The 26,651-nt window shown below is 39.3% G+C and overlaps 1 protein-coding gene across 2 annotated transcripts in view; it reads left to right on the top strand.

The window, feature by feature from the left end:
• The window catches only part of LOC134743615 (leucine-rich melanocyte differentiation-associated protein-like), a 44,353-nt gene that overhangs the window by 13,117 nt on the left and 4,585 nt on the right, over positions 1-26,651 (top strand). For both annotated transcript variants that reach the window (XM_063677180.1, XM_063677181.1), the window contains exons 2-4: positions 7,645-7,730; positions 8,590-8,731; positions 24,160-24,299. In XM_063677180.1, the coding sequence (XP_063533250.1) occupies positions 7,645-7,730; positions 8,590-8,731; positions 24,160-24,299 (368 nt within the window). The remainder of the gene's footprint in view (positions 1-7,644; positions 7,731-8,589; positions 8,732-24,159; positions 24,300-26,651) is intronic.

Genomic DNA, 26,651 nt, shown 5'->3' with positions numbered 1-26,651 from the left:
TGCCGCTGCACTGCAGTTGCGACGTTACGCGGTCCAGCACTACTGTAGCAGCACGACTGCTGCTGTTGCGGCGTGCAGTCGCGACAGCGTTAGTTGATGGCTTGTCAATGTCAAGTCATATAATGTCAGACGTACAAATAAAATACTTATTTTAGTTTTGTATTTTTTACGAGAAGAAGCGAGTGACGATAATGCTACATGTTACATGAAAAAGAAGACCAGTTTGCCTTTCTACAATAGTACAATAGTCAGAGTCCGACGAAGGCAGCTACGCAATATTAATATAAAATCTGATATTTAATGGTGATCGTTTATTCAGGGAATATTGCCGATTAAATGAAAAGCAATTCAACATTGAATGAGACTTAATAATTGACGAAATACAACCAAATTCCTCAAATGAAATTAATGCAGAAGAAAAATATTATTCTTAACATTAAGGTAAGATCACATTGTGAAATTTTCTTCCCCATCCTCTTGCCTGAATGCGTGACCACCGCACACAGCAAGCCGACGCAAACGGGACTCATGTAGTTCGTGATATATACTACTTAATCCACCTGCATCAAGTATAGGTACCTACTCGGCCGTCAGAAACGTGCGGCTGGATTTAGAAGTCTGTGATAAACGTCCCCTCAAAACCATGCCAGGTAGGCTCTTTATCAGGTCTTTCATTGATTTCTGCAGTGATTCGTGGGTTCCGGAGATGGCGATGCGACACGTAACAATAAATTATCCAATGGTGGGCAGACAGTCGTTCCGTATTAGCAAAGTATTACAGATTTATCTTTCTAAGTATTCATATTAAGCCAATTTTACTTTCTTTAGGTACCTAACAATGAAGTATGATGAATAAAATAATTTGTAAGAGCTATAAGTAATTGCGCAATTTACACTTCATATTGTCCAGTTTCGTATTTCAAACTGAAACACAAATTTAAATCTTATAATTCCTCTCGTGTTGCAGGTGTCCCACTCTTCATGATATGACCGCACCATCCATATAAAACTTGACGGGCGAGACAAGAAATCCTTAAGCTATTTCCCTCACCTTGGCCGATAGAAAGAACTTTTAATAAATTAATTTGAATAATAAATGGTTTCCTCGTGTTGGTGTAATGAAAAATTACGTGTTGCACTGTAACAAAGTTTGTTTAACCCTCATGCCTTGAGATCCCCGCAACTGTCAATATTCTAAATTTTAAAGCATTCGCTTCTCTCGTAGTTCAATTTTGTATCCTTTCGTACGTTTGGGTATCAATACCATGAGATATTAAACAACATCTTTGCCCCTTGTAATAAAAATTAATGATTGCTTCTTTTATTTAGCTCAGGAATGGCTTTGCAATGACAAAATGAGAAAGTGTCACCATAAACGACATTATATAATTATAGTTTGTCAAAGGACTGTCTCATTTCAAACATTAGATGACCAACTATACTATGATATTACGACTAGAGTTGCCAGGAATATTCGCAACTATTCGGTATTCGGCCTATTCGGCCACTTTGCCGAATATTCGGTATTCTATTTGCCTCTCTATCGCTCGTGCCCTGTCGAGCTTATAGGCCTTATGGCTATCTTCGCAAAACTACGAAAAAATATAAGAACAGTTTATATAATGAATTTATCATGAAATGTTAAAAAAATCACATAGGAAAATATAGGGACTGTCTCAATTGAAACAGACAGAGAGAATCATATACTATCTTTGTCTTGGGCTAGTATACTATAGCACCCAAAGGAAATGGATGAGTAGATTTTTGGTTGTTCTTATTTACTGACAGATTTGGTTTGCCCTTCGAGCAACACGGAAGGGAGTCGGCATTCGCACTATTTCCCCTCTGTCGAGGTACAAGATCAATTGTGCATGCATACAACTAGCGCGGTACGTACAACACACACCTCGTGTTGCACACAATAATTGTGTAATGCGCTCTTTATTATAAAGAGATCGAGGTGTGCAAGACTTGTCTTTGACGTGTGTCATTTTCTATGTATTTGTGTCATCATTAGAGATTGGATTTTGTAAGTAGTGAGTGAGACTGTGTGCACGTTTTCCTCCGTAAAAAATGGCAGAACGATTTGTACGGTAAGATATCGCTTGGGCTCCTCCCTTCCGACGTGTCGGAAGCCGGTGTTGCTCGAAGTGTTTGCCAGACTATAGTTAACTTCCGAATTTGACGCTCTCTTTTCGGACCTATCATTATAGTTTCCTGACTGGCTCTGTGACATGGCTCAATCTAGGACTTGACTTACTTTTTGACTTATGGTCCTATATCCCCTAGATGGGGCAGAGGGCATCCACAGTGCTCCGCCATCCCGTTCGGTCTTGAGCTTCGCGCTTCATTTCGCTCCACGTCTTGCCAATGGTCGCCGCCTCTGCGATGATCGTCCGCCGCCAGGATTGCTTAGGGCGACCACGTTTCCGCTTTCCTTGGGGATTCCAGTCTAGGGCTTGCCTCGGGATGTGATCCGGGTCCCTTCGGAGCGTGTGGCCGATCCAGTTCCACTTGCGGCGTTTGATCTGCTGGTCGATCGGAGTCTCACCGCAACGTTCTCTCGGGCCAGTATACACCGAGGATACGGCGAAGACAGCGGTTGATGAAGACTTGGAGCTGACGCGAGATGTTGTTAGTGACCTTCCACGTCTCACATCCGTACAGCAATACGGTTCTCACGTTGGACCGGAATATCTTGAGCTTAACTCTCCTAGTCAGTTTCCGCGATTGCCATACCGGACGGAGCTGTGCGAAGGTTGCTTTCCCCTTGGCGATTCTCGAAGCGATGTCCTCTTCGGTCCCTCCTGTTTCCGACACTACACTACCGAGGTACGTAAACTTGTGGACCTTCTCCACTCCCTCTGTGCCGATGAGCAACGGCAACGAGCTCGTCGCTCCGCACCTCATTTCCTGGGTCTTCCGGATGTTAATCTTTAGTCCCACCTCCAAAGCGTCTCGCCGTAGGTCGTCCAGTTTGGCTTGCATGTCGGCGCGCGTGTGGCTCAATAGGCATAGGTCATCGGCATAGTCCAAATCTTCCAAGACGTTGGACAGTCCCCACTCTATGCCGCGGCGCTTGCTGTTGGTGGTGTTATTCATGATGCCATCGAGGACGACAAGGAATAGGAGAGGTGAAAGGAGACACCCCTGACGAACACCCGCATGGACCGGTATGTCCTCCGAGACGAGGCCGTCGTGAGTCACCCTACAAGAATACTTCCTGTAGATGGCCTTAATCATGTTCGTGATCTTCTCGGGGACTCCAATTTCACGCAGCCGGTCCCAGATACAGCTCCATCGCAGCGTGTCGAAGGCTTTTTCGAAATCGACAAAGGTCAAGTACATTTCCCTCTGCCATTCTGATGCTTGTTCGAGTATTATGCGCAAGGTGTTGATCTGGTCCGTACACGATCGGTTGGGTCGGAATCCAGCCTGCTCTTTGCGAAGAAGAGGTTCGACGGCCCTCGACAACCTGTCCAGGATGATCTTGCAGAGCACCTTAGAAGGAATCGAGAGCAAAGTGATGCCTCTCCAATTGCCACATTCACTGAGGTCTCCCTTTTTGGGCACGGTGATAAGAAGCCCTTTGTTCCAGTCGTCGGGTAACTCCTCGGCTGACCAGATGTTCCGTCAGCGCGTTCGCAGCGGTAGAGACGTCAGCTTTCAGCATTTCCGCTGTGATGAAGTCGACTCCTGGGGCTTTCCCGTTCTTCAGTGATCGGATGGCCTTCACTACTTCCTCTCCTGTAGGGGGAGACACATCAATGTCCAGCCTTTGTGCGGGCGAGCTGGCGGCAGGTGTGTCTGTAATAACGGGGTCGTTCGGGACTCGGAAGATCTCCTCAAAGTGCTCCCGCCAGCGTTGAAGCTGCCCCTCTGATGTCACAATCAACTGGCCTCTCTTGTCCTTCAAGGGCTTCTTCTTCCTCCGGTTCCGGTTCCCGGCCAAGGTCTTCGTTGCCTTGTACATCTCCCTGAGATTTCCGGAGTTGGCAGCGCGTTGGGCGGAATCCGCAACAGTATCAGCCCATACTTGTCGGTCATGACGGGTACTGCGGTAAATTTTTCTGCGTATGTGTCTGTATTGCCGCCTCAGGTCTTCACGCACTACCACGTCGCTGGTTACCAGGAGTTGAAGATAGAGTTGGCGCCTTTCTTCAATGAGATTCCAGGTTTTCTGTGACATCCAGTCCTCACGTGTATATGTTTTGTGTCCAAGAACGACGGAGCTGGTCTCTGTATAGGCCATTTTAATGTGGTTCCACTCCGCGTCGACAGAAGTAAAAGAGTCCGTTTCGAGAACGGAGAAGCGATTACGCAGCTCCAGCCTAAAGGCGTTGCCTACATCTGGGTCCCGCAGCTTGTTGACCTCAAATCGTTTGCCTACCCTGGTGGTCGCGCTGGCAGCTCGTGCTACGGCTACTTTGAGCCGCACTTCGGCTACTACTAGGTGGTGATCGCTGTCAATATCTGCACCACGACGGTTGCGGACATCGAGCAGTGATGAGCGCCATTTGGAGCTGATGGCAAGGTGGTCGATTTGGTTCTTGGTGACTCCATCGGGTGAATTCCATGTGTACTTATGGTGGTCTCCATGAATGAATAAAGTGCCTCCAATGGTGAGGTCGTTGTCCTGGCAGAACTCCAAGAATCTCTCTCCGTTTTCGTTCCGGACTCCCAGCCCGTGTGTGCCCATGTGTCTTTGACAGCCGCCGTTATCAGTGCCAACTTTGGCATTTAGGTCCCCCATGACGATGACTATGTCCTGTTTGCGAATATTCTTTAAAGTCAGGTTAAGTGCACTATAGAAATCGTCTTTGTTTTCTTCTGATGCCAGATTTGTGGGTGCGTAGCACTGCACGATCGTTATCTTGCGGGCTTTGCTGTTAAACCGGGCTGTGATGATTCGCTCTGAGATGGGTTTCCAGTCCAGCAGGCTCTTCTTCGCAGCGTCAGAAAGGAGGAATCCCACGCCGTTTTCACGCACGTCCTCTTCATCTTCCTTTCCGGAGTAGAGGAATGTAAGGCCCCTGGACGTTCTCAGTTCCCCGAATCCATTTCTGCGCACTTCACTAAGGCCGAGTATCTGCAGTTGGTATCTTAGCATTTCTGCTTCTGCTTGGGCTAGTCGACTATCCTCGCTTAGTGTTCGCACGTTCCAACAAGCAATTCGTGTCCGTATTTTCATGCCAAAGGTCGTCGTAGTATGATCGGTCCGGTTTTGCACTATTTCAGTTTCAGTAATCAGTTTGGGTTTCAGGTAAGCGAGTGATTAGCCCACTATACCCTAGCCTACTGGCGGGGCTGCCACCTTAGAGCCTGTGGGCGTGCTCGGTTTTGTTTCGGGTTTCCTCCCTAGTGAGTTTGGTTCTGTTTTGAGGCGCAGAAGATTCGCCTTTCGCCCTGCACCCTCAGCTCAGCTGCACTTCGAGGTGGCGGCCGCGCGGCTGCGCGGTTGCAGCAGTTCCCAGGAGGGACGGCGGGGACGTGGGTGACTCGGACTGGCCAGGGTTTTGCTCAAATTCGGTGTTCCGCCACTAACACAGCAAACAGTTTCTTGGCATTTTGTAGGCAATGCTGTTCTCACATACAGCGATTCCCACCAAGACCATACCCTGGCTTCCCCTCCCAATCTAGGAGGATATTACCAAACGGAGCCGCCACGTCTGTAATTTGCGGTACATAAACGTCTGCCAATTTTTGCGGGGGAGGGGAACGTCAAATGTATACGTAACGTCAAAATAGCCATGTCAGATAAACGTCAGTCCATACATTGTGTATGACCATTGGCCGACTATTTTCGACAGAGGGGAATGCCAATGGCTACTCCGTTTTGTTATATCCTCCTAGGGCTCAATATAGATTAGCAAAAAAGTTTACAGTAGGTACAGTCGCCATCGGATATATCGGAGCGACCGAGGTGCTAAAAATATCTGAACATGCACTCTAGCGCCTTGACAATAAAGGCGTGTTTAGATATGTGTGACCTCCTTGGCCGCCCCGATATATCTGCGATATATGGCGACTGTACCATCGGGATTCTTTGTCCGTGGGTGTAATAAGCTCCTTAGAACGTAGTGGTTATATCCTCTTTGCTTAGAACTACTAATATCTGTGACCAAAGACATTTCAGTGCAGGTGACAGATTTGACGTGCGGTCTGCAGCCGCAGTTGCAATAATACACCAAATACGCAAAAATGGCCATGCTACGTGCGGTCGGTCTTGTCATTCATTTTACTATGGAAATTGACAATAACACCGACGTGTCGGAGCAGTAGTGCAGTTGCGGTCGGGAAAACGTTAAAATCACCATATTACGTGCAGTCGATATCGTCATTCATTTTACTATGGAAATTGACAATAACACCGACGCGTTCAGGCCGCTGCAGTAGTGTCGGTGCAGTCGCGCAGCTGCGGTCAGAAATGGACTGTCACCTTTATATTAACGTCAATTAACATTTTATGCATTTCAGCAAACTAATTTAATAAAGTTTTGAGACTAATAATACTACCTTCAGGTTTAGTCCTTAAAATTCGCAACCCTCCCTGGCCCCTCACTGGTAAACATTATTTATGTTGTGCAATGAAAAAAGCTATGTACACACAATAATACGTGTGATACCTCATTTCATTCGGAATGATGTCTAGAAAAATGTATTCGAAGCGTTTATTCCCAGATTTTTTTTTGTCATATTTCCCCAATGAGGACCGTCTAGCAGAAGCTTAAATTAAATCCTACATGTGAGATCCTGGTAGTGTCACGGAGATTTACGTACGTACCTACCTAATAGAGTAGATTGTAATTTCAGATACGGTCGGGATAAAGTTAGTTTACCGCGTATCCCTTATTTGAATATACGGCTAGAACAATTGTAACCATATCAGTATGATGAAAGTTTGATATAAGGACTTCTTTTGTCCATGAGGTACATGGACGAAAAAAGTCCCTAAGTATATCCAACTTTCATTATCAATTAATGACTTATGATAGGTACATATAATTTTAATTGCTTTTCACTACACAGGATTGGTCTTTATTCTTTAAAACTGATGAGAAAGTTGCAAATTATCCGCAAGTGGCAAAGTAATTTGATGCAAATATTAAGTTGTTTCCTTATGTTGGCTGGTGGGATTGACTTACGACATGATAAATATATAATAGCAATATTTTATTTGTAATAGTTTACACTTAGTATTCTCCTCGCGTTGGTGTGGTGTTTTTTTTAGTTCACTCGGTTCCCACCTGATTTTGAACTTTATTTCTAAGTCATCATCAGCCTACTCTCGTCCACTGCTGGACATAGGCCTCTCCTATTGCATGCCATTGAGCACGATTTGCGGCAACTCTGATCCAGCTCTTGCCAACCGCCTTGCTATTTCTAAGAGATATGGTTCAATTTGGCTTAATTTCGGATGCCCTTATGCCTTATAAAAGGTTAACCCTCGTGCCTTGAAAACCTCGCAATGCTCAAGATTTCACTTTACAATTTTGGAATTTTTCGCTAGCTCGGGTACGTACGTACAACATGAATGCAAATAAAGAACTTGAAACTTGAATATTAACGCAAAGAGTTAAACAAACAACTTTGCCCCCTTGTAAAACTATATTATGTGACTTCAGTGCTTTTTTTTTGTTGCAGTTGACCTATTGTGGGCAGGATTGTCAACGAATACCACCTGCGCTATGGAAAATGTATGGTGACAAAGTCAGATATTTAGACCTTAGGTGAGTTCTGTAAATTTTTTCTGTATTCGATTTCATTCTTTTTTTTTGCAACCCTGTCGGTATAGGTATATAAAAAAGTTGTGGGCTACATATTATTCAAGGTTTGTAAAGATAGGAATTGACCCTAAAACGTTTTACGGCAGTCGTAGCCGCTGTGCACCCATCTTTATAATATCACTCCAATTTACTACAGAGTTTAATGGTCTGTGTAGCCTACCTAGAATATGGTGACTCGTAATAATTAACTCATGAGGCGTAATTCAAGTGCTGAAAATTAGGCAAGGCCAGGCAAGGCCACAGAATAAATAATAGTACTTAATTGGTATACAGAAGGTTCACTCTCTAATAAAACGCGTCTATTACGACAGATAACAGAGGTGGTGGCGCAAGGCGCAGGCGTTCGTTCCGTAGCGGTGCGCGACAACTACTATCCAAAATTGGTGTAGACCGCATGTACTTGTAGCGACGCGACGAAATCGCGGAGTGAGCCACGCATGGCAAGGCTAACAACAATCAAGGCATCATTTTCATGATGACCTGTGTCAACTTCTAGAACATAATGTAGGCTGCCACCATCGACAAAAAATTCATTCAAGTGCTGCCACACTTTTTCGTTTCCTACAAATGGGGCTGGAGCTCCCCTCCTGCCTGTAACTGCGGGCACCCAGATCAGACCATCAACCACATCATTCTAGAATGCTCTGTTACTAGATACACATGCCATGTAGACGATTTAACTGGCACCAACTTCGTCTGGGTAGTGAGAAACCTGCAGGTTACTACTCCTAGGCAAACTACTCCTATTGAAGTCAATTAACAAAGCGCTCTTGTGACCTGATAATTGCATGTATGTTTGCAGCTACAACAATATCGAAACCCTGAAGGGGCTGGAGCAATTCCCACGGCTTGACGAGCTGATACTGGACAACAATAAGATAGGGGACGGGGTCGGGTTCCCCTCGCTGCCTCATTTGCGGACGCTCTCCCTCAATAACAACCGGGTATGTATTTCTAATCACTGCGCGGTCTATAATATAAGTACTATTCAAAACGGGGTATTTACCAAGTCTAGGTTTTTATGCGTTCCCAAAATTTCGGTACGGTTGCCATGTTCACATGGCGATTTTAATGACGTGCTGCGATTTTATTTAAGCAATCTGCGATCCGGAAGGAAAAATTGAAAATTCTCCGCTTCACATGTTTAGCGATCTACAGCAAACCTATATATATATATATATATATACCTACTTACCTACTTGCGGTGAAATGGGAATAATGTGATAGATATATAGTAATGACGACGTAATGACCCTGCTAATAAATAATTTGGGCGTATTTACGAAAGTAATTATTTTTTCGCGAGTTTCCTTGTTGTATTCTTATGGAGACTGCAGGGTTCCTTCAAAAACAGAGCCGAATTTTTTTATGCACCTTATACATCTAACTCCCTTTATTTTTGTCCTCGTACCATTTTAAGCAATTGTCGTAGATTATGGACGCTTGCAACCCCAGAGGTAGCACAATGCGCGTTGTTGACCATTTAAAAACCTGTACACTCCTTGAAGAGCCCCATAGTGTAAGAAAATCCTCAAGAAGATAAAAATATTTAAAATACTTAAGCATGTCGCGTCTAAAGCTTTACTTAAACAACTATATTTAACTCTAGCCCAGTCCGTTATGACTTATTGTATCCCAGTATGGGGCGGAACAAACAAGACCAAATTCATTGATGCTGAAAGGGGTCAAAGATGCCTTCTTAAAGTTATATACTCCAAACCTTACAGATACCCAACCACTGAACTGTACAAGGAATGTGATCTACTTACTATGAGGAAACTTTATATTCTATTTACACTACTAAAGCTACATAAAACAATAAAATTTAAACCCCTCACAGTAACGCGGAGAAGGAAAACAAATGTAATTTCTAAGCCACCTACTCAATCTGTTTATGCCAGAAGACAATTTACAAGCCAGTCTGTTCACCTATATAATCACATAAATAAAATTATTTATATATACCCTTTGCACTTATACAGTTGTAAAAAAGCTATAGTCGAATGGATTAAAAAATTAGACTACGAGGAAACAGAAGCACTTTTACAAAGACAATAAATAAAAAATAAATATGAATAATAAATATATATGTATTTACACCCCACACAACTACAAACATGCACACTGACACACACACACACACACACACACACACACACACACACACACACACAGTTTGAATTAATTTTAGTTTAGTTTGTAAGATATTCATTTTAAGTATATGTTCGGTTACTTTGTATGTAACTTTGGAAGGAAGAGCGGGATCTCCTGCCACAAGTATAATTTTACTTACTTGGAGATTCCAACCATAATTTGCTGTACACAATATTGTAACCAATAAACGCTTTTTCATTTTCATTTTTCATTTTCAAGAAGACCTCGGCAAGGAGTTCCTTCTACAGCCTACGTAGCACTATAGCACAGGTTAATAGCGTAGCACAGTAGCACAATAGCATCAATTAATACATAACAAGTTTAACCTCACCAACTATACCTACTAAAGTTTCTTTATCGCTCGTATGCTTCATCAAACTTTATCCAAATATGAAACATTCTATAAAGTTTCTTTAGCAAATTAACAAGGTTGTTGAGCAAATTGCTTGAATTGAAACAATAAATATTATTAAATAGGCTAATAGTTTCCTGAAGGATCAAGGTTAAATCAAGGCCAGGTGTCCAGTGGCAAATTTCCTATTTCAAATCCGTACGTATTTCGTATCCGTATCAGACGCACTTTCGGCCATTTGGGAGCTGCCAGACAAGTCTAAACCGTAAAATTATTTAATACATATAAATTGCTATCTGTTGCCATGCCACCAGTCTCATCTTTGTATCAGACGACGTAAATTCCACTCTTTTTGGTACTTTTAAAGTGCCCGGCAGACGCACTTCCGGCCATACAGGAACTGGCAGACGAGTGGTTTCTGAAGCTACATATAAATTCCTATCTGTTGCCACCAGTCTCATCTTTGTATGTGTATGTATGTATAAACTCTTTATTGTACAAAGACATAGAACACAAATATGGCACAGAAATAGGCAGTACAAAGGCGAACTTATCCCTTTAAGGGATTTCTTCCAGTTAACCTTTGAGTAGATGAGATGTCTTTGTATCAGATGACGTAAATTTCACTTTTTTTTGTAACCGGATGTGGTACTTTTTTTTGTGCTTTCGGCCAATTCTATTTTTTTTACTATTATTTCCAAACTTAGCATCACATTTATGAACGTGTGCCATGGGGCTAATCCTTGTAATATAATAAAGTGTTAATTAAAAACAGATTAAGGCGTAGGCGTAGGTAAACAATACATAACGTTACCTTGTAACATACTTTCTCCACCTCAAGTCTAATTTGTTAATACCTACTTATAAAGTTCCTAAGCAATTTGTACCTCCTACGTGTCGTAATTGATATATCATAAAAGTTAGGAACCAATTAGGTTCTACAAAGTTTTTCAATTGTGTCTAGTGTCGTTGTATTCATGTATTGTGATTGCGTGTCGCTATATAAAATATAGTTTTTCGATACTGAGTTATTATTTTATTACACTTGGGAGTTGAGAGCTGGGAGACAAGGCAAGCGAGTTACTAAAAAAAATTATATGTATAGATACGTGTAATAACTATAGAGGTTACATTCCGCAACTGTTGCACCGTTACAGCAGCAGAACGCAACGGGCATTATCTGTCAATAAATATTAGCAACAGCAATGCGGCAACCACAGCAACTCAATTTATCTGAGTAGCCGCTGCAGAATCAGCGTTACAGTCATAATCGGAATATACATAACCGTTTAATTTCTGAATAGCCATCGAATATACTTTTAGACTGTAGCTATCAACGTTTTATCTATGTGTAAGCATTCGTTTCAAAGATAAATCTGAGCCGAAATCTGTGTACTTACCCAGAATTTTTTCTTTTCTCAAACTTAGCGTCGGGAATTGGAAATTGGAATTGCCAAAATATCGTCTATTTTTTCGATTGTGTCTGAAGTCAACAATATTAAATTTCACAAAGCTATTGGATCCAATAAAGGTATAAGTAAATATCAACTATGCTTAAAATTATGTAATATTATAGAGGAAAAAACCGGCCAAGTGCGAGTCGGACTCGCGCACGAAGGGTTCCGTACCATTACGGAAAAAAACAGCAAAAAATCACGTTTGTTGTATGGGAGCCCCATTTAAATTTTTATATTATTCTGTTTTTAGTATTTGTTGTTATAGCGGCAACAGAAATACATCATCTGTGAAAATTTCAACTGTCTAGCTATCACGGTTGATGAGATACAGCCTGGTGACAGACAGACAGACAGACCGTTTTTACCCTTTGGGTACGGAACCCTAAAAAACCGTCGTTGAAATGACATGAGTTTTTTCTTTCAAGAGCTTTATTTAATAGTGTTTCTTACTCATGTGAAATTGCATGATTTTAATAATAAAATTTGCTATTATACATATAAATGTATAATAGCAAATACTCACGTCTCACAATCACCCTGTTTTAATGCTTGGCGAAACTAGATAGAATAAAATACAAATATGTTATATTCCAGCTAAAATTTGGCATATTTATTTAAGTCCGGTGACAATGCAATATTATGACACCATCGAGCTGAGATTACGACACGTTGGAAACCGAAGGTGGCCTCACGAACTCTGTGATAAAAGGAGTCATTGAGTGTAGGTTCGTTAGAATAGACTCGATAAGAAAAAGTGACTGGGGTGACTGATTAAGAAAAAGTAAATTCTATTTTGACAAAAAACATATATTAGTTACTAATCGACTAAACAAAGCATCAATCATATCCATGCCCTTTCCAACTCAAATGCTACGCCACATTCTGAATTTGCGCAAGCATGAATTTTACCAAACCTTAGGTACTTTATATGTATATCGTTGTTTAGCATAATATTATATTAGCATCCATTACTTATGGGGTAATTCCACCACTGAGCAGCTTTAAATAAATATAGGTACTAAACGATATTAGGACTTCACCAAAACAAAAGTATCGCGGACAGAAGTCAATCACCTCCTGGAAAATTAATCTACGATTACAAATCACTTCCTACATAATTACCTGACTTAGAAAGACTAATTACAACCGATATGTTGGGCCTGTGGGTTAAGAACGTCGTAATCGGTTTCTCTATTTTTGCCACAGGTTGTCGTACCATAGCTTTAGGTAGAATTAGATACCGACATTTAACTCGTCATTATGAAATCATTAGACGTCCTATTGCTCATACAAATTAATTATTATCTTCCTTTACCTTTGTTACCTATGTATTATTTTGGGTTACACCCTTCGAGCAACGCCGGCTTCCGACATGTCAGCAGGGAGGAGCCCTTCAAGCGATATCTTAACGAACAAATTATTCTGCCATTTTTTGCGAGGGGAAACGTGCACACAGTCTCACTCACTCATGACATACAAAATCCAACCTGTAATGACGACACAAATGTGTGTACATGGAAAATGACACACGTCAAAGCTTCGGCAGAGTGGAAATAGTACCAATGCCGTCTCCCTCCCGGTGTTGCTCGAAGGTTACACCTGCGGGCTTAACACGGTAGCAAGTATGTAAGCGCGAAAGTGACAGGTGATAAGAATGCAACCATGCTGACACCGCTGTATAAAGTTGATCGAAATAATCGGCTATAAGTACCTACCGTAGCGGTCCTTCCAAAAGTAATGGACATTTATCAATGTGACGGATGAGCAAAGTAAAAGTACAAATGTGAAAAAACTTTTCAGACTCATGGACGGCAATATTTTTATATCTCGGAAGCACCCTAATAACGAATGGTTTTTATTGACGTTTCTATTTTATTGGATTTATGAAAATAAATTATACTAGGAAAGCTATTTTAGTTCTTTACATTAAGCTTCAATAAATAAAAACTGGTCATGAGCATGTGTATGCGCAGTGTGTGGTCCCGTAGCTACTGATATTACAAAGAAATTTGTACCTAATACCTACCTATTAGCTATTCTTGATGGAGTCTATTGTATGATACTAACAGTTTCGGTGAGGATTTTTTTGTAGGTCGTTCGATCGAGAGCCGCCGAATTCTGCTCACTCGTGATACACATGGATTAGATTACCTATATAGCCGTTATCATTATCACATGTTGACATGGTAGGGGTAAATTTGATCCTAACAAAAATTTGCACTTAATTTGCCCATGCCGACCGCAAAATGATTTTAAAGCCATTTAGGTGGTGACGTGTGACTATGCTAAAGACGTGTTCATTCTAGATTTAAATTTTCTTATATCGATTGTAGATAAGGCAGAGTTTCATTTTATAGCAAAAGTTGTTTCTTACAATCAGCAATATTCGTTTCCGCAAAAAAACTACGTTTTTTGAGAGACTTGACCGGAATAAATTAATAATACAGGGTGGCTAAAAAATAAGTGCATTCCCGTTGCCGGGGAGGTTTTGGGATTATAATGAGCAAAATATATGGTTATTTTACAGTTTCAGATTTTGCATTTGGATTAAACAACCGGTATATCTTATTATCCGGGTGCTGTTTGTGGAGACCGGTCTGTTTAAGTTTACACGGGCTTCATTTTACCTATGTAACTTTACTTTTGAGTGGCATTAACGTGAGGCACTTCATTCGGTTCTTGTCTGTTTGTCTGATTTAATATCTTGTCTTTTTATTAATTATATAACAATTCAAGTCTTGGAGACCCTTTACATCTCTGGATAATTTGATGATCTTTTTTATTATTATATACATTTTATCTCTGACACCTAGAGACTTTTACATCTCTAAACAATTTTAGTACTTCTGTTATTTGTATAGTTTTTCTTAGTTTTTTTTTCTTGTGTAATTTAACATTTATATTTATGTAATTGTTTTTTGTAATTTTGGATTAATTTTATTGTTTGTAAAAATTGACATGTAAAAGTGCCCCTGTGGCCTATTTGCTGAATAAATGTTTGATGTTTGATCGTTGCTTCTTAAGTTAAGAAGCAACGATAATAAGACTTAACAAGAATACCTATTATGCAATCCCAAATAAGCTGCAAATCCGCTTCCAACTTCCAAAGTTCCTAAACGCTCTGAGTTGACAACCTTCTAAAACTATCCAATATGTATACGTACAATGTAATCCCTCGGGTTACTCGGGTACGGCTTTCGCTTGCAACTGATCAACAACAAGATCTAAATTAACCGCCTTAACTGGTCGCTTCGAAAAATTGCTGGATGTGTCCCTCATAAAGTACGGATGACTGTATACAACTCTTTAGTAAAATGTAATCTAGAATATCTAGTCGAAGTATGGGGTTGTGCTGCCAAAACCAACTTAATAAGTCTACAAAGGTCGCAAAATAAATTAATCAAATCCTTATTCAAGTATGAATATTGAATACCTAATGAATACCAAAAAACTTTACAAAAAAACCAAACTATTCAATATAAAACAACTATACACTTGTATCTTAATTTAAAAAATAGATACAAACATCACATTATAGCACAGAACAGGATACGGCAAAAGAAACATCGTGTCGGAGGGAGCACTGATGTACAATAACTTACCTAGTGAAGTGAAAGATTGCAAATCATTTCAAATGTTTAAAACCAAGCTGTAAAAATATATCAGTGATAATGTATATTAATTAATGTTAACAATTGTAAACCACCACGCATGAAATTGTTTATAGTTTAAGCTGTTATTGTAAGTGAACTTTTGTTCCTTATGAGTAATAAAAATCTTTAGACCCAACTTGTATTTTCCGCTTAACTTACATATTAGATTAATTTGATAGGTACGGACACCTCGGCATTGAAAATTGATAAGCCCCCACGTAGCCAGCTCATAAAGTTTAAACTTAACGACCGTGTCAAGGTTTCACCCTTGAGAGCTCACAATGCCATGATATTGGTTGGCTTCATCGAATAGAAAATAGCTGTTTTGTGAGACATGACGCGATATGGAAGAATTCGTTGGATATACTCACTTTAAGTTTAGCGGTCTGTAGATGATTTTAAAGATGCGCTATCGCTAACACTAAATACGATACTGTGTTATACGTACTGAACAGGCTCTGTAACAATAAAAAGTATTAAAACCCACAGGCTTGTACGTGGCCACAATTGCAGTATTAATTTATGAGGTATTATTTGAAATAACTTAGAAAATCTTCATTGTTTGCTCGCAAGCGAAAAGACGAACCGCAAGTACTAATAACAACTAATAATATTACTTTTCATCCACGGTAAAAACAAAACAGATAAAATGGAGCACTTCAAATTCCTCCCCCTTCAAAGTGCTATATTTTACGGAACTTTGACTGCACTTTAACAAACCAGCTTTTAAACCCAGGTAAATACTAAATAGTGGCTGAAGTATGAATTGCAATGGATTCGGGCAAGGGCTGGCAAACTTTCAAACAACAAAAAAGGAATCAGTATTTTTTCCTGCAATCATTTGCAAACAAGAAGATCCGCACCTCAAAGCACTAAATACGGCTTGCGAGCCGCGGTCTGCCGTGCCCTAGGGCCTTAGGCCAATAACGCACGGAGGGCGCCGTGGTGGTTATGTTATCGATTCGATTCCAGTGCGCCCTCACGAACGCCGGAGTGGGTTTAGTGGGTAGGGCCAAATCCCCCCCCCCTCCCCCCCTGGAGGAAGGAGCGGCGAGTCCCACACACCGTGCGTAAGTGCATTCCCAATCCGTCAAAAAAAAGTCCAATAGCGCAGCGTACTACGTAGGCGAACAACACTACACGGACGGGCTGAATCAATCCTTTGATACCTATAGAAGTGTCTCGTTGCGAACGCGAACGCCGTGGGCCTTCGCTTACGTAAGACGCAGCGTAACCACAACGGTTTTAGGCATTCAGGGATGCTCACTCGTCTCAGTTCGATAAAACTAAATAAAAGTTTATTTATATAAACGAAATTTACGACGTTATTATTTTTATAAACGAAAAAATATATGAAACTAAATAACATTTCTATTTTTATAGCGACACAAACAATGTCCCACTAGTCCCACTACACACTATTCTCCATTTCGCACCTTTGTCGATCTACATAATACAGGGCTAATATTAAAGTGCGTTATTTGAATTCAAAGGAATATTGTCACAGGATGAACAAGTAGGTCAAGTAGGTAGATATTGAATATTGAAGTATACTACATGCAGATGAAACGAGACATCAACATCAAACATTTATTCAGCAAATAGGCCACAGGGGCACTTTTACATGTCAATTTTTACAAGCAATAAAATTAACCAAAAATTACAAAAAAAAAACAATTACAAATATGGAATCAATAAAATATTAGATACTTTGATAGAGATGTATCCAGTCTAAATGTCAAATTACACAAAAAACGAATAAAAATATACAAACAACAGACAAGTACTAAAATTGTTTAGAAATGTAAAAGTCTCTAGGTGTCAGAGATAAAATATATATAATAAAAAAAACGATCATCAAATTATCCTTAGAGGTGTAAAGGGTCTCCAAGACTTGAATTGTTATATAAGTAATAAAAAGACAAGAAATTAAATCAGTCAAACAGACAAGAACCGAATGAAGTGTCTCACGTTAATGCCACTCAAAAGTAAAGTTACATAGGTACCTATAACGTAACATGAAGCCCGTGTAAACTTAAACAGACCGGTCTCCACAAACAGCACCCGTTCACACAGTATGACGCATATCCCAGCTATCGTCTCCCTCAACCTTCATTCGGGAAAGTGGCGACCCGATCAACGACGCCACCGTAAGCAAAGACTTTAAGGCGAGCATGACATGTTTAAGCTGCCGGAAAGTAAATTAATTCAGTGAGATACAACATTTGTGCTCGTATGTTACATTAAAGACGGCACAGCGCCACATAATTCGTAATAAGTATGCCTATAAATAACTAAATTACAAATTTAAATTGACATAGAGATGTAAAGGTCTCTACCCGTCAGAATCAATAAAAATATAGGTATTATTACATATAAAATAAATTTAAAACAAAATAAAATCTTAGAGGTGTATAAGGTCTCTAAGTGTCCAAAACTAAAAGTAACTAAAACAATACAATCAAGCCAGAACATGATGGTCTCTTGAGTCAGTTCTACTGGACACTAGTTGACCGAAGCGTAGCGAAGGTCTACGGTTTGACTCGCGCATTTTGCTTTTGTATGTCCGGATGTTCTCCTCTACAGGTCGCAATTCACAACCGATTCTCGTGAAATCTTGTGACCAAATTCTATAACTAAATAGAATTTTTTTGTCGATCCGGTTTTTGGAAATTTTTCAAAATGGCGGAGACGTGATAGCTCGCGCCTCAACAAATAGTCGTATCGATATCATAACAGTATTTTCTTTTTAAGATATGTTTACAGATTAAATGTCGCAAAATGCAGAAATTTTGTATTGCTGGTTTTGTATCTATTTATTTGCATAATCATGTACATTACATTACATAGATGGTATTTGCAAAGTAAGAGGCACTGATACCCTGGTAGGGCATAGCAAAAAAATATCTTACACACTAACATAAAATTAAATATGGTTTTGGCGGTATTTAGATGTTTAGTTTTTACTCGAGAATGAGTAGCTGAATTTCGTCAGCTTAGGTAAGCACTGTCGTGGCGTGTTTTGCAAACATTCGCTTTTTTCGTTTGCACCGGGTGGTCCCTGGTTCTATCCCCAGTAATTGTATGCTGCTACATAACTTTTTGTATTTTGCTTTTTACACTTAAATTTCGTATTGTTTTTTTTTCTATTTTGAAATTGATTGATCAAGCGCGGGCTAAGCGTATTCGTTTCATTTTTACAAGCTTTTATTTTACTAGCCCTAAAAGTATGTTTTATTTTTGTTATTTTAATTTTCTAAAGTGTTCTGAACGGCGGAGGCATACGGGTGGTTCTCCTTATTCCGAATTTCATACAATAGTATTTATAGTTTTTCTTTTAAAATACGTAGATTTCTTGCACCATAAACTATGAGGTTTATGTAGTATAGATTCGTTTGTCTGAGCGGGTTTATGGAGCCTTTCAATAAAAAATTGAGAAAATATTACTCAACGCCTGTTTGTGTAAGTGTCTTTACACTATCCATGTCAAACAACATGGTGAAGTTGTTTAATAATAACAAAGATGTCACTTTAACACAGGTGACCTAACTAAGTAGTACCTACCTAATTTGCTCGATAGGTGGTGACATCGTGAGGTCGAAACGGGCCGATTTTTAGGGTTCCGTACCCAAAGAGTAAAAACGAGACCCTATTACTAAGACTCCTCTGTCCGTCTGTCTGTCACCAGGCTGTATCTAATGAACCGAAATTTTTACAAATGATGTATTTCTGTTGCCGCTATAACAACAAATACTAAAACGTACGGAACCCTTGGTGGGCGAATCCGACCCGCACTTGTGCGGTTTTTAGAGTTTCTAGCGCTTGATTTCGTGTGGCTTCCTTCAACATATCTCCAATACTAAGCATTTCAATACTTTTAGAAATTCAAAAATCAGCTAGGTATACAGGTTGGTTTGGGTCAGTGAGGGCAGCTACCAGATCCCGTGCTGCTACGCGAAAATGGTCTTAAACCTTCCCTCTATTTCAAATTAATGAAGATTGAGGTTTACAGATTTTGGAAAAAACATAGGTAACCTACAGGATGCGAGAAAAGGGTCATTTTTGACAAACTTTTTTTTGACGTGAAACGAAGATGCACGTCTTTAAAAACCCGTAGAGGGGCTCGGAAAACCGGTATTAACGAAAAAGTGTTATGGCGGGTGGCGGTATATTATGAATGATTTCGATATCAGTGTATCAACGAAAGTAGCCATTACTCGGAACTGCATGTGCTGCTGACATATATGGCGCTGATTCTGCGCTAGAAACGACGCATTCGGAGCTAAAATTACCCGTATTTGCAGTGTTTATTTAATAATTACTCATCAGTCCATTTCGATACAATTGAGTTCATTTGATACATCTTTTTAAAATATTATAAAAATAAAATATGCGGTATTATAAAAAGCTGGAAAAGAGTTAAAATGTGGCATTTTTACAGGAATTTCACGACTGCGTTTGTTTGAGGCCACCGTGTGCGAAAATTAAGGCATAAAAGCCCAAATGCGCTCTTACCTACAGGCTTTACAATATAGGGTCAGGTAAAGCCTGATATTCAGCTTCGCGCGCTTTTTATTCATGGCTCCTGGGGCGCCTTTTATATTGTAAAGATTACATACAGGGCGCCTGTGGCGCCCTCTACACTGTAAGGTCGGGCGAAGCGCGACATTCAAGCGTGCGAAGCACGCTCTTTCACACAGGCTTCACACTGTAGGGTCGAGCGAAGCCCGACATTCAAAAGCGCCTTACGTACAGGGCGCCTGTGGCGCCTTTTTCCCTTACCTACAACCTTTTCACTGTAAGGTAGGGCAAAGCCCAACATTTAAGTCTTACATACAGGGCGCCTGCTTTACGCTTGAGGTCGTCGTCGCGGCCCTATTCGGTCTTCGCAATAACTTCCACGCCACGTTCACATCAACCACTGCGGCTGTATCCCTGATACAGCCTATCGAGGAACACTTTTCCCAAACAGTTTGTATGAAATTGAAAACTTTTATTTTTCACATGCTATTTTTTATGCCAATCGATTCCATTCCTATCCAGTATCAATAGTTCCATAGGGTTCAACTAATGGTAGTACCTACTAAAAAGCCACAATTATTTTTAAAGCGAAATTTACAAACCTAGAATATATTATGCTGAAGCGATCAACATCAAAATCAGTGATTTGTTAAGATTTAGTTAGTATGGAAACTGTTTTCTCCCGAAATGGAAATTGTATGAAAAAAGTACCTATTGTCTGTAGCTATTCTACCCTCTTAAACGTAACAGGACTGATTGGCGAGATAGAAAAATGTGATTAAAATTACACGTTTTCTCCGTAGTAAATGTAAAATTTAGTTACCTACTCAAAAACGTGACTCGCACGCCGACAGCATTAAGCTATCAATAGAAGCGTTTTTGTAGTTATCGGTAGAAGAATTTGCGACACTCAATTGATAATAAGAATAATATACGTTTAACTTGAAAAAAAAACGTAAAAATTATTTTTAAAAAATTGGCAGTGTCAGGGTTTGAACCATGTATAGGTAGGTATCTCAGCTAAATTATCTGAATTTTTTTTTTTCAAAACATGAGGATACGGATGCCACGAGCACATGACAATTAATGTTTGCAAAATATTAGTGCCTTGTCAAAGTCTCAAACAAGAAATTTAATTTAATTTCTATTCTTTTTTAACAATAAACATTTACTCCGCTGCGCCCTCTAGGTTACTTTACATTACGAATCTACTGATCTTTTGGTGGTTAGTCGGCAGGACAGCCCTAGACACTTCCATCTTATCTTAAGCTATGCTCGCGAGGTCTACAGCTCACAGAGCCACTGGTATGGTTATTTCACACAAAAAAAAAGGGTAAAAACAAATATTGCTTAAATTTTTATCATACTATCAAGATCAAGCTACTGTCTTAAAGGGATCTTTATCGTCTATAACATCTTTTACAGTATAGTACGCCTTACTTGACAAACAGCGCTTAACATGTGACTTAAATTTGTTATGTGGCAAATTTACTATGTCAGCGGGCACTTTGTTATAAAAACGTGTACAGTTCCCGACGAAAGACGTACTAACCTTACGGGGGCGGTGGGCGGGCACAGCAAGTTTATGTTTGTTTCTAGCAGGGGTCGGAAACCGGTATTTGCTCCATACAAAAATACCGGTATTATTACGTTCTTTTTCGTTCTTTTGTTTATAATTTTATTTTTAATGGGACGTTTTAATAATGCAAAATTGTTTCCTAAATACATGATTCAGTCCTACGTAATGAGCATAAAAAAATTCAAAATATTGGGCTATTTCGGGGTTTTTAAAAAATACCGGTTCCGAGCCCTGGTTTCTAGTGTTATAGTTATGGATATCACTGTTAAGCTTGAATTCGTGGATGTTTTTCCGAACATACGTAAATATTCTCAAGTATGTATTCAGATGCAACGGTAAGAATGTTAACCTCTTTGAATTTCTCTCTTAGGGATACTCGAGCGCCCAGTCCATAGATGGAACGTACAGCTCGTTTTTGCAGCACAAATATTGTCTGAATGTCTGCCGCTTTTCCCCACAACAGAATTCCATACATGACAAGCGGCTTAAGTTTGTCTATTAGTTTCCGCTTGTTCGTGAATGGAACTATAATACAATTGTCTTATCTGCATTGATAGACAATTCATTCTCTCCGCACCATGTATTTATGGTGTTGAGAGCCCTCTGCATAAGGTCTGATAAAGTACTTTGACAGTTGCCCCTCACCGTCACAACCAGCCTTGTATATTTTAGAGACCTGCAAAGTTCAGAAACATATAACTTGCGCCATCGAACCAGAATTTTTGTGAATGCCCCTGCCACGCTACAAATGTTCAATAAAGGTCCGCATGCAATGTCTATAAAAAAAGTAATGAAATTCCCCAACATATTTCAAACGAAAAAACTCACAATTTTTGTAAAAAAACTAAAGGCCTACTTATTACAGTTATGCCCATATTCCTTGCAGGATTTCTTCCAAGACCAACCTTAGCCTCGATTGTGTATAGATATGTGATGAGTGCAACATTATACTTATATAATAATGAAAAATGTTAAGATTGTATTCCTTTTGTAGTTATAAGCCAATATTCAATTATTCACCACTACCTACTGGGTAAGAATAATTATAATGTAAACTGCTACACCTTAGTAGGGTCCATGTTTGTACTTAATTAGACTTTTAACATCTTTGTAAAATACCATGGTTGCATTGAATAAATGATATGATATGAAGGTAGTCTCTGTAGATCTGCCCCTACGGGAAGCGTGTTGGCTGTCGTGTATGGGTTTACTCAGAAGACAGCTCTCCCTGATATACTTATCAATTACCTTTTCCAAGGTTTTAAGGAGGAACGAGGAGAGGCTAATGGGTGTGAAGGACTTGGCTAAAGCGTAATCCTTCCTCCTAATACTATACCTTGACCTTATTCCACTGCTCTGGTAGGTGTCCCCAGGCATAAAATAGCTCTGAAGGCCCCTGGTCTAATCCAAATAGAATAGAAATATTGTTTTCTTTTTTCTTGCAAATTGAAAAACAAGTTAATCATTCTATTCCTTGCATTTGATCCTCAACTAAGCCTATGCTTGATTTCGGGTCTAGGGTTTGGTCTTAACTAAGGTAAAATATAGTGGCTATGTAGGTAATATCTTTTAACGCCGATAGCTGCGATACAATCAGGCCAAAGTTGTTACGTTCGGCACTAACCTGTTTCAGGCTGAATACTTCAGTGAGCTGCCGTTAGGGGATAAAACTCATACAAAAGCTTTTACGACTTATTATCCTAGTAAATGTTACTACCAAAGTTGTCTGAAATGTGAAACGCTTTATTTCGTTTAACGGCGGTTGTGTCCGAATTATGTGAAACTGTTTAATTACAAGGTTGATGAACACTATCCTACAGAGCACTAAAAAGTTAGACATCATTACACTATTAACATTTGCATTTTGCAAATAGCAAACAAGAATCCAATGCACCACCGTGCGCTATGTCATTTATATTCCACAAAAATTGTCAAAACATGATAATACCTCTAGACGTTTACATTCAATAAGAGTTTTGAATGATTCACGGTTAGTTTCACTAGACTTATATTGACCGGGATATAGACCGTGATAAATAAATAATACAAAAGGTAATCACGGTCTATATCCCGGTCAATATAAGTACATTTAATAAGTAAGGAAAAATATGCGTGCTGATCTTACAAAACCAAACATGTAAAAACATCGTTTTGTTTACTTCATTCATAATTCATACATACTCATAGTGTTGTGTTCCTGCCGGTGAGTAAGGTTGCCAGAGCTCAACGAGGGTGCGGAGTGTTAGGGTCGGCAACGCGCATGTAACGCCTCGGGGACGGGGACTGCTTAACATTAGGCGGGCCGTATGCTTGTTTGCCCCCGACGTAGTATAAAATACATACTTATATATATAAAATCATCAAAAGATATCAAACATTCAGTGAGGCGTGATTTCCTTGTATAAAAAATATTATTATTACATCATTTTTGTATATGACTGTTTGTTGCCTAAATAAATAAAAAAATAAAAAAACATTTCTACCCAAGAAACAGAAAATTTTCCTTATCTCATCATGTTATACTCGTATCTTAGGATCACATGAGCTACTCTTATACCTACGAACACAACGTATTCTAAGACCTAACCAGTATGGCAATAAATCATTCTTATTCTTAAACCACTAAGAAATTTATATCATAATCAATTCTTTTCAGATTACGGACCTGGAGGGATTCGTGAATAAAATCAGTGAATGTTTCCCGTCCTTATCGTATCTAAGCCTCCTTAGCAACAAGGCCTGTCCCAACCAACTTTCGGACCTCGATAAAGATGAATCCGATTATCAAAGATACAGGTAGGCCTTTTTTATTAAACTTTCATACCATGGAAACGCATACAGTTTGAACTATTTTTTACGGCGACAGTTAATTTTGTGAACCACTGTTTCGATGCTGCCAGAGACCAGGTGATTATTGCACAATGCACATGCGATTTGCACTAAATAATTTTTTTTACAATTTAGCCCATTTATTCCTTATTATACAGTATCACTTCAAAGCAGACCGAGTCATACATATTTTTGTAAAAATGTGTAGCGGATGTCAGTGACGATTTACGTAGAAATTTAATAATGGCCAAAGTCAAAGATTTAAAAATGTTAAGAAAAAAACACTTAACTTGGCGTTTTAAAAGTATGAATATAATGTTTTCGTCCCTAAATTATATGAATTTTACAATTTATCCATTTTTGTTTTATTTTTGTTAAAATGAAAGATTATTTTTGTAACATTGATTTGACAACTTAGAATTTCTATTACTAGTTTAATTTAGTACTTATAAGGTATAAGTCACATGGTTTTCATACTCTATTTAAGGAAACTGTAGGTTTTTAAGTCTGATTACCCTATATTGTAAAATAATAAAAATAAACATAAATGAAAATGATATGTAACTTACCCTAGTTGCTAAATCCCACGTTATAATTCACTCGCCCGTCACTATCCCAAACTAACATATTGCCGGGTTTCAGAAAATTCAGAATTGTTCCCAAGTTTCCTAACACGTCGATACCAATCTAAACACAGTAGGTGGCACGTGTCCAGTACGTGGCAGGTTTATCTCTGCAGAGGTGCGATTAAAGGGTTCTACCCTCGTCTATTACGTGAATAAATATCTTCTGCTGTCACTTTTGTACATTGGCCTTTAGATTCAACTAACACGATACGTTGCCCGGCAAACGGAAATATGGTCGCCCTAAATCTATTTGGCGTTGTTCTATGGAGCAAGAGCTGGGTGTATTGGGGATGGGGTGGGAGGAGGTTACCCAAGCTGCCCAAGACCGAAGTCAATGGAAAAATTTGATTCGAGCTCTACACCCCAGAAGGGGGGTATCAGGAAAAAAAGAGAGAGAGAACACGATACGTATTAAGAGGATTGGGGGGTGACCGGTTCTCCATACAAACGTTGTTCCCATTTTTCTCTCTGGATATTGACATTTGGAAATTTATTTGTTTTACAAGGGCGCAAAGTTGTTGATTAACTGCTCGTGATACCCGAGTAAGTGAAAGATTCTAAAATTGAAACACGAGCGTACCGAGTGGTTCGAACGAAAAGTCGAATTTTGAGCATTGCGAGGGTTTCAAGGGACGAGGGTTAAACAAACTTTGCCACCGAGTGAAACACAAAAAATTTCACCACACCGGCGCGAGAAAAATACTAACTGTAAAATATCAAACAAAATCAACCCAAATCATATCCAAATCGCTATTAAATATTTATCGTTCTAAATCATAATTTAAAAATCCATTCTAAGCCAACATAAGGAAACAACTGAAAATTTGCATCAGAATACTTGGCCCCACATGTGGATAAAATCCAACTTTCATCCGTTTTGGAACAATCAAAAGAGCCTTTAGCCGGCTGGTAAGCCGGTGTGGTGAAAATATTTCTACAAAATTAGATGTTTATTATTTATTAACTATAGCTTTGCACCTTCATTTGTTTTTTTTTTTTAGATGTTTTGGTTATTATAAGAATTAGGAGCTAAAAACAAATTACAAACAACATTTTTAAAAGCTAAATTTTATTATTTAATTGTTAATTGTTACTAATTCAGTGTAGCTCAATCACGTGTTAGTAACTATATATTACATTAGAAAACATATTCGTTACCGTTTGTTCTCGCTCAGTAAAATAAACGTTTGAGCTTGTTTTCTATTGTAACATAAGGTGGTCATGCGTGATGAAGAAATAGTGTACCGTGAAACCACCCAACTATAATCCAAAATCTCCCAACTATTGCCCAGAACTCACTCGAAAATCTTCGTTTAGATGTAACTATTATTTGAAAGCCGTACTACTAAAACTAAATATTTTCGTAAATTCAAGAAAACCCTTAGGCACTTTGAACCATAGTTGGGTGGTTTAACGGTACTTACTATCTATTCAAGTAGTTTTTAAGACTACGAGGCGATAGTCTGTTTAAACATTTATGGAAACTGTGCAGTGGGCCTGCAGTCAGCGTGCACTTTCTTGGCACTTCGCATAAAACTTACAGTGAGGATGAAGTCTAAAGTAATAAATAAGCATCTCAAAGAAATAGAACGTATACGTGATGAAAAGAGATTGAGAGCATATTTAAAATAGCACTTAATTTGCGATCATTTAGTCAGGTGATAGTAAAGTATTTCATTTTTGTCGTATTAGC

Source organism: Cydia strobilella, chromosome 8 (assembly GCF_947568885.1).
Source record: "Cydia strobilella chromosome 8, ilCydStro3.1, whole genome shotgun sequence".
NCBI classification, from domain to species: domain Eukaryota; kingdom Metazoa; phylum Arthropoda; class Insecta; order Lepidoptera; family Tortricidae; genus Cydia; species Cydia strobilella.
Note: the sequence above shows the minus strand (reverse complement) of the source record. Positions and strands in the feature narration are given on the sequence as shown.